The sequence below is a fragment of the Spodoptera frugiperda genome, chromosome 26 (genome assembly GCF_023101765.2).
Source record: "Spodoptera frugiperda isolate SF20-4 chromosome 26, AGI-APGP_CSIRO_Sfru_2.0, whole genome shotgun sequence".
Taxonomy (NCBI): domain Eukaryota; kingdom Metazoa; phylum Arthropoda; class Insecta; order Lepidoptera; family Noctuidae; genus Spodoptera; species Spodoptera frugiperda.
Window position 1 is genome coordinate 2,281,666 of NC_064237.1, and position 10,005 is coordinate 2,291,670.

At 33.4% G+C, this 10,005-nt stretch overlaps 1 protein-coding gene across 2 annotated transcripts; it reads left to right on the forward strand.

Moving 5' to 3' along the window:
• The first annotated feature begins 109 nt into the window (after positions 1 to 109).
• Positions 110 to 8,757, forward strand: LOC118264809 (short-chain specific acyl-CoA dehydrogenase, mitochondrial-like). 2 transcript variants are annotated; one of them, XM_050704697.1, is made up of 10 exons: positions 110 to 320; positions 411 to 498; positions 689 to 855; positions 3,527 to 3,785; positions 4,003 to 4,164; positions 4,483 to 4,549; positions 5,216 to 5,367; positions 5,681 to 5,772; positions 6,144 to 6,343; positions 6,693 to 8,757. In XM_050704697.1, the coding sequence occupies exons 2-10, from the start codon at positions 459 to 461 to the stop codon at positions 6,784 to 6,786; spliced, it is 1,233 nt and encodes a 410-aa protein (XP_050560654.1). In that variant the 5' UTR covers positions 110 to 320; positions 411 to 458; the 3' UTR covers positions 6,787 to 8,757. The 2 variants fall into 2 exon arrangements, with proteins under 2 accessions (XP_050560654.1, XP_050560655.1); XM_050704698.1 differs by having other exon boundaries at positions 113 to 498; positions 5,228 to 5,367.
• Positions 8,758 to 10,005: the final 1,248 nt, after the last annotated feature.

The window sequence follows — 10,005 nt, forward strand, 5'->3', positions numbered from 1 at the left end:
AGTAGAAACGTTTTCAAACTTGTCAAAGCAAAGTGTCAAATTGAACGGTTTGTTTTGGAGTTACTGAAGAATAGCTCTTATCCTTATAGAGTTATGGTTTAAAATAAAACGAAATTAAAGTTATTTTAGCCACAAATTATACGTAAATAAAAAACCTGAATTCGTTGCAATCCTACTACTTTAATCGGTGTTTGGATAAGTATTTAACTGCACCATTATAATGAGATTCATTACAGTACTGCGTTTTACACGTCTTGGCCGTTGACTTGAAACCCGTGACATAATTTCGGGAACCGGTTTTTGGAAATCGGTGGTTTAAAGTATGTTTGTGTGACCTTGCTCTTTATCATTATCATTCGTATCGTAATTCGAGCGTCAACTGTGAGTATTGAGTTAGTACGTTTGGGCAGTTTCAGTGATATAACATCAGTATTCAGTCCTTATCAGCATTTAATAAAATGGCTACGAGATCGCTTCTAAAATCTACAAAATTAGGCAGTAAGTACTTTTTTAATTAATAACACTACATCTATAATTTTAAATGACGTTACTTAATTTATTACCAATTAAATTAAATACGGAATGCTAATTTATTTAACCGATCATAGATTATACAGTAATTACCTACATTTATAAAAAAAGTTGTGTGTGATTGTAATTGTGTCTTCAACTTCCCTGAATCTTTCAGTTTATTCAAGACAATGTCTAAAGGCACTGGGGCAGCAGCGTACCTTCACAACCAAGCTCACAGAACAGCAACAAGCCGTTCAGGAGCTCGTCAGAAACTTCGCTGAACAGCATTTGAAGCCTAATGCAGCCAAACATGACAAGGAAGCTTTATTTCCATTTGAACCCGTAAGTTATTTATTTATTTGTTTATTCTCATTGGTTGATTCATTCGCACCGGCCAATCTGCATACAGCCAATAAAACACTTAAAAAGTTTCTACCAACTTTACCATCACCTGCCTCAATTTTTTTAAGACTTATGGTAAAGAATCCATTGTCATCACATGATATAAAAGCATTTTAAGCTGTTACCTGCAGTCTCATAAAAATGTTTATGTAAATGGATTAAGATTATTCATAAAAAGTTGAATGATAAAAGGTTTCATAACATCCATTATCATATCTGTGACATATTGTCTTTGATTGTGTGTTGAGATCTGTACAAAAAACAAAGATAAAACTGGTCACTTGAGGGGGTCATGTTTTTTGTAGGTACTCTGTGGTTCTACTAAATTGTTTTAGATCAATACATTTTATTATTTCGAAAAGAATATAACTAACTAGTCTAAAATTTATTATAAGTTTTACAGTGTGATGCTTGACATGCTTGCCACTTGATGCATTTGTCTATTATTATTTTGATTAATAAAAACTACACTTCATCAAATACCTAATAATTTGAAATGAGATAAGAAGTTATGATATGAAGAATAGATTATCATCAACTATTTATTTTTATTTTTAAATTTCAATATAGAACATATTAATTTGTATCAACTATCATTCACATGAGATTACTAGGTGCATTTATAAAGCTGGTAAACAAAGCGTTAAAATTAATTAACACAAAATTGTGTCTTGGTCCTTTCATACGACACGACCTCGAAACCGCGAACCTAAGGACCAATTTACGTCAAAGGAGTGGAAAAGTTGTTTGTTATTTAAATACTTTCACTTCATACATATGTTACGCGTGCAATAAGAGTCAAGTATAATATTATTAGCTTTTACCAGCCACTTCGCCTACGTACCCGTGAGATAAAGAACCTATATGTTAGTCTAGACGATAATTATTTCAATTTTAATCCTGATCCCTTCAGTCGTTTTGACGTGATTGAGTAACAAACATACACACAAACTTACAGACTTTCGCATTTATAATATTAGTAAGAAATTACTAATTAGATAGTAAGATGTAGGTACTATCTACGTAATGACGTTAGAGAGAAAATGGAAAATAAACAACACAAACATGTTATTGAATTGACGACTATAGTCATTAGTTCATTACATTGTTTATTTATTTTCCATTTTCTCTGTATGTTACGCAACTGTCACTGCCTATCCCTGTTGGCACATTGTGCGATAAATAACTTGAAGAGATAAGGTACCTAGTTGATAGATTATCTTCATTTATTTATTTAAACTGTATTTTTTCTATATCGTTTGTTTCAAATAACTGTTGAATATGAGAAAAAATATACATTTTGATATGCTAAATCTATGATAGATAGATCGTGGGACCGCGATTACGTCTTCGATTCTTGCGTCGTCGAAACCGGAGCGTACTATATCATCATCATGTTATAATCATACTTCCCCAATTAAAGGTTTAAATGTTAACAAGTATAGTATTCACCTAATACCACAAAATGCACTATCGTAAGACGAGATTAAAGAAAGTAGCGTCCATTTAACATGAACTGTTGATTAAAATAAATTAATGAATGTGTTGTATTGTATTGCTATCATCGTAAGTATTGTAACTGCAGTTGTTATTTAAGAACTTTATTTATAGATTCTTATCTTTTTACATTGCATTGCCTGGAAGCTTAGAGAAATATAAAAAGTAGTAAAAACTGCTTTTAACTGGTTTTACTATCAGACTTATCAATGGCATGTGATAGGTGTAACCTTTACGCCCTAGCTAGAAAAAACAAAAAATCCAACCTACTGAAACTATTATGGGAATTAAACTCCTGATTTTAATATTTTGTAACCCTCTTTTTTAATGTTGTACTAGGATTTTATCGCCATCAGTGTTGTTGGGTGCGTTTACAAATATACAATTTCACATTCACATCACACCCATACCCGTAACAACAATAAGTGGACCACACAAAATCTTGTTTCGTGTAGGAATCGAACCTACGTTGCACACGTTGTACCTACAGTAAGTCAAATCCTAGAGTCAGACAGAGTAACATAGTCTCAGTCTAGTGTTTGGAAATAGGCTCACCCTCCTTTACAACCTAATAATAAAACCTTTAAAGGAACGGATGATAAAGACCTGATGATACAGTGTGTTAGCTAACATTTTGATTGATGAAATTTTCCATTCGATCCTTTCTATTCCATTTGATAAAAAGTAAAAGTATATGCATGTCATCGAATGAAATGAACTATTCTTATCGTATGACTGTTTGCATGTTAATGATGTCAGCATGTCACAAAATGCACCGATTTGATATCAAGGATGAATATGTTTTATCAATAACATAAAAATCCCTTCTAGAAGGTCAAACGAATGATAAATATGGGTACATGTTATTTGAAAGTGGTAACGAGTGCTTTTCGCCGTTATTGCACCGCCGCCATCTGCCCATTCCATGTATCCTATAATAACTATAGGCTGTAGGAAGTATGTAAATTGCCTTATACCAGGGCAGGGGTGCTACCTTTTGCTAGGCAGTTCACTCGAGCAATTGACCATTCGTTGGCCACAACATCACTTAAGACTGGGTGAATCAGGCATAGATATTAAAAAAGTAATAAAATCAATATTATTCCTATTTCAGATCAGACAACTAAAAGAAATGGGACTCATGGGTGCGTGCGCCAGCGAAGACTACGGCGGTATGGGCATGGACTACTTGTCTCTGGCGATAGCAGTGGAAGAGCTCTCCCGCGGCTGCGCCAGCACTGGCTTGATCCTCTCCATACACAACTTCCTTTACCTAAACTTAGTCAATGAGAAGGGAACGCCAGAACAGAAGGAGTTTTTCCTTAAGGACTTCACTCGAAACTCTATTGGTTGCTTTGCGTTGAGTGAGCCAGGTAGGATATATTATGTTTTTGAGACTCAAATTGTTACGAAGACATTATTATAAATGATCCCTTAAAATAATAGAGACACTCATTTACATAATTATACATATACCTTCATTCTTATGCATATAGATCTCCCAAAAACTTATATTAGGACCAAAATATGCGAAATAATGAGTCCTCTATCAAAAGGACCACGTATTCACTAACAAATTGGTCTTTTCAGGCGCGGGCACGGATGTAGCTGGTATTAGGACGAGAGCCAAGAAGGATGGTGACCGCTGGATCCTGAACGGCACGAAGAACTGGGTCACAAATGCTCTGGAAGGGAAAGCCCTCGTTACCTTCGCTACGATCGACCCAGAACTCAGGCATAAAGGACTTGCTTGTAAGTCTTTAATATGGTACCTTGATATATTGATACATTACATTACAACAACTATCCCTACCTATTAAGTAAGTGGTACAGGTTATAATTCATTGAAATTGGCCCTCTATCACTTACTAATGGGTCTTTAACGTACCTGAAATCATTGACAGAAGGATTTGCTACTTTTCACCAGTGATCTATTGTAATAAAGGACAAGTCTATTGCCTCATATTGAGCACAAGTAGAAATTGTGTTTGTTACTGCATTTTATCTAAATTGTTTGTCAGTCAGTCCCTCTTGTGATCATGGGACTTAATGAAATATTCTTCTCATCAGGTTTCCTGGTACCTGTAGAAACTGAAGGTATCTTCAGAGGTAAAAAGGAACGCATCATCAGTGTCAGGTATGTATTACCTAGGTATTCTATCTACAAGCACACACATTAACACTGCATGAAGCACAGTTTGTGATGGGCCTTAACCATGTCTTAATTTACCTATGTATATTATAGATAAATATGTATGCAATACTCATATTATCGGTTTGGGATCCATTAATATTTATATAATTATTTATTTGATAGCTTTTTATGGTGCCACCGTTAACCATTTTTATTTGCACCTAAACTAACCACACAACACAGAGATTAAGTAACATAATTAGCAGTAGTTAAATTAATTCTAAAAATGGGTGTACTGTGCATGTTATGATTACAATGAAAAAAGTACGAACGTTGACTTTTGGATAATAGATGACATTAATGCAAGCATGTCTATTCAAAATCTAAAGATTTACAAACAAAACAGTAGAGTATGTTCGCTAGATTAGTAAGTTTCATAGGTGGCGTGAATGACAGCTGCAGAGTTCTCCAATTTAACTCATTTGTGAAGAAAAATAAAATTAATATGAAGTATAATGTTTGTGATAGATGATGTGTACTTCCTCCATAAGAATAAAACAATATGTTGATACTTAAGCAAGTAGTCTAGGTAGGTAGGTACACTGTACCCAACAAACTAGCATAAAATCATTCCACAAAGCAAAAGGAGCTTATAAAATAGATTTGAAGCACGTCTGGCAGGGCGGCGACAGCTTGCACCGTGACCTTGGAGGATGTCTGCCTTCCTGAGAGCTACATGGTTGGGCAGCCTGGTGAGGGATTCAAAATTGCAATGGAACAACTCGACCAGGCTCGCATTGGAATAGCTGCTCATGCTGTTGGTAAGTATCACTTTAGAATTGCGTAATGATCGTGGTAATTTGTGAGAGGTAAGGGCTGGTTTCATAGCTCCTTTAGTACCTAACAATTGTATACGTTCTATATTGAAAATTTTGTCTACAGTGATATTACAAAGTCTGTAAATCTCGGGTAATAAGTCTTGAGCATATTTTCCAGACATTCCACTTAATGATTTATGTACTCATGTAAAACAATAAATAAAAAACTTAGATTTCAACTCAAGTGACTCTTCACATACAAGTTATACAAACTGTTCTAGATTCTTAGTTGCATAATACCCATGTATTTTAACAGGTATCGCTCAATCAGCGCTGGACACAGCTATCTCCTACGCCAAGCAGAGGGTAGCATTCGGCAAACCACTGACCAGAGTACCTTCTGTAAAGGTATGGAAAAAAAAACACTTTTATCAATGAGGTATTGATTAAACCGGGAATATTCTTCCCCAAAATATATTTAAGTTTTAACAGAAAATGTAAAGACAAAACTGGTCCTTTGGTACGCAGTTTCCATTGAATTGATATATGAGCAGCCATTTTCTTTTGTAGCGCCATCTGGTGCTTATCACTCCGTTAAGCTTTAATTAATTAAATATTGGACTTTGGAATTGTCTTTTTTTTAAGAATATTGTTTATCACATAGTCTTGCACCTACCATTGGCTTATGTCTGCATCACCCTACAGCTCGACTGGGGGAAATATGTACTAATAAGTATTAAAAAAATAAAATTAATTATTTCTCTTCTCTCTCTTCTTAGGACCGCCTAACAGACATGTGTATGTTGGTGGAGACGGCCCGGCTAGCGACGTACCGCGCGGCTGTAGACGTGAGCACGAAGAACAGTGCGATGGCCAAGTACATCGCGGGACGGAACGCGGCCGCGGTCGCAGACCACTGCGTGCAGATCCTCGGAGGACGCGGCCTGTCCGTCAATTATGACGCTGAACGCCATTATAGGTGAGTTTTATTGTTTTGACTTACAATGGTTTGTTTGTTTGAATAATTTATAAAATTATAAAATGTTTTAGTCTTTGAACTATGAAAAATGTACCTATTTCAAACAACAGACTTTAAAGTTTGAAATAGGTACAATTTAAAACGTAGTTATGGTTAATTTTTGTTGACGACTGAACTTATACAGTTATGTAGTAGACCTAACTACAGCAGTAATTATAGACGCACAAAAGGTATTACTCATTTCATGAAATATTCTGGCTCCTTTTTTTCTGTTATTTTTTTATCTGGTTTGTATTAATAGTTCTAGGATATAATATAATATGATTATGACTATCCTTTCTCCAAACAGGGACGCAAGAGGTACGCAGATTTACGGCGGAGTCACAGACATACAGAAGAGACTCGTCGGACACTTCCTACTAAAGGAACACGACGCCTTGTGATCACACATGGTAACCCATTCTAGTCTAGCTAATACAGGGCCTCTAGTGTATAGTAGCCAGCCAGTACTCCAATCTGTCAAATTACATTGGATTTTCAACTCTATTGAAAAATAATAGAGTTGGAAATCTAAAGTAGACAGACAGATACTCTCTGTCAGTTTTCATCGGATTTTCAACTCTATTGAAAAATAATAGAGTTGGAAATCTAATGGCAAAAGACAGAAATGGATAGGTTGATCTGCTGGCCAGTTTTTGTGTAGCTTACAGAAATAATGAAATCCTTTTTTCTTCAATCGTAACCTCGAATTTATTAAGGAAAATCCATGTTTGAAACAATGAACTAAGTTATTTTTATGAAATCCGCTATTTAAGAAAAATAACTGAATTTGATAAGAAAAATTGACATTCTATAATCCTGTGAATAATTGATGATATGAAAATTGTTAATGATAGCTCAAGCATAATACTATTCTTGTAGTATATTATTATATTCTTCCAATGAAGTAGAGGCTCGTTTTTATCGTTAGTTCCGCAGCTTTTGGCGGCTAAGTCACAAATATAATTATAATAGTTTCTTTTTACGGCCCGTTTTAATTATACAAATGTTATTTCTTTTCTCTGTCCCTGTGGCCAACTTGTATTCAATATTTTCTCTGTTCCTTGTGTCTTCTTCATTAAACTACTATGTACCTATGTATTTTTAAAACTTTTACAGCGATGTATATGTTACTTATTCGTTGAATATTGGATTTAGTTTTTCGGCATAATACCTAAAATTAAAAGACTTAAAAAGGTTAATTTGTCAAAATCATTTTTCTTTGTTATTCTTAAAAATAATTGTCGTAATAAATATTATTATTAACGTATTTTTGAGTACAACTGTAAGATGAAATAATAATAAATAATAAGTTAAGTGGAATACTAAAATTATTGAGTTTCTATCGAAGCTTATGAATGTTTTTCACGACGTAAGTTGATACCTATTAGGGAATGGTCACGGTTTAAATCAAATCTAAAATACTTTAATTTTAATGAAAACCATAATAAATTATTGCTCACGATTCTATAAAGAGTATAGAATCTGGAAGATATCCAAATAATTACAACATAGTACATAGTTTCGAAACTATAATTAGTCTAAAAACCACTTAAACCACCATAAAATAATTTTATTGACGAAAGAAATTCGCTTCTAGCGTTAATGATTATATGGCTCTTAGGACCAACGCACACCTGCGGAAGATACTGAGAATAAATACATTTAAAATACATCATAACTACTATGGCATACGGATAAAAATTATTCTATTTTCAAAGAAGCTTGACGCCTGCATCGGTGTGCGCTAGGCCTTACAGTTGTTATCTCAATCATAGTATTAAGGGCATCGCATTTATAAACGTAACCGTAGACAATATTTGTAACGTACTTAAATGGAACACATTCCATTTTTAAATTTTCAAATGAGTATTGTTCTTTGTGGTGCTAACTTGCTAAGATTGTTTTTTTTTTCGTAGATTTTTTGAAGACGATGAAACTATTTGGTTTGTACTTATTTTAGCCTTATTACGAACTTGGTGCGGTTAATAATTATTGTTGTTGATTTGTTTACATCCTTATGGCTATAGAAATAAGGTTGAATCTAGTTTTGTACTGTTTTCATTAGCCGCATATCGTTAACCTTTTATTTGTGGTTTGATTTGATGGAATTACCAAGTGACTGATTTAGCATAAATGCAAATAGTACAACTATTGAATATTTTTTCTATCGCATAATACATTAGTATATGAATTACCTATATGTATACTATCCTGTTGTATATAATTTATAGGGGCCAGTATATTATAATACGTAATCTACTTAAGTTTAAATGTTTCTTAAATCAAAACACGAAAGTCTTCGCATAAAAATAAGAAATAAATTGTTCAATATTATTATTGTACTGTTATTTTAATAAAAATATATTTTTGTACATATGTTTTTTTATTTATTTATATTAATTATATCATCATATTTTATTTTTTATTATATTGCTTACAAATTTTAATCTTCTGAGTTTCAATATTGGTCCTTATTTACGCAAAGGACCAAACGTTTTTGGTCCTAAGTAGTTGAAACTTTATACATACCTAATAATTTTGTCAACGTCGTTAAAGCAGTATCTATAATGGTCTTGTTTGGTGCTCTTTACAATTAAAATGTCATAATTTTATGACGGCACTAGAATAGTCGTAAAATCCGAAAACGCCCCGAAATTTCAATCATCATAAAAATGCATCATTTAGTCGCCGTTACCCCATTTTGTTCCAAAATATCACTGCAGTCATATTTACCTTAGTGACCTAGTTTACTTGGTGGATAAGCGACTTCTTTAATTTTTTTGTTTTGTATTACATACTTATTGATTTTTTTTATTATGATAAGATCTATTGAATGTTTTAACGGACTTCAAAAAAGTACGATATTGACAGTTTGACCTGCATGCTTGTCCGCGATTATCTCGTGATTGACTGAACCGATTTTGATGCGGTTTTCAGAAAAGTGTTTGTTACACTTTAGAACTTCAGCAAAGGAGGAGAACTTCATTAAATTTGTTTTTTTAAACTTAGTTTTATGATTAAGTATGTTATTAAATTATTTTTTTAACACGTTTGTTAAGGAGGGTTGTAGACCATACTTTCAACTTGCGTTTGATTTCTTCTTTTCAGTATTAATTAATATCACAATCAATAAATTTTAACATAATTATAATAGTCATATGACTGATATTTCTTGAGATCAAACACTACCTGTGCGTTGTTAATGGTGTCACATTATATCGCAATATTTCGTTCGACGCAAGTCATTGTGGTCAGTGTATCTCGCATTACGTCTACCTACGACACGTCTCGTATTATTCTATCATAATACTTGCCTACGGGCTACACATAGTTAGTAGTTATCAACTGGTTCACTCGTTACGTGCTTCTCTTAATAACTTCTTTTATCTATTCTTTAAAACAATTCGTTTCATATTTTTCAACTTTACTAAAATTTTAGTAAGTTTCAAAAACAAAAAGTTGGGTTACTCGCTATTCTTGAAGAGAAAATTCATTATGAATTTTCTTTGCGACGAAAAGAAAAGCAAGAATTCGACGTGGTATTTAATTTGTATCATATGCTCCAGAAGGTAAAGCCAACCCGTCGTTTATCCCTGCTTCACTGGATATAACTAAATAGA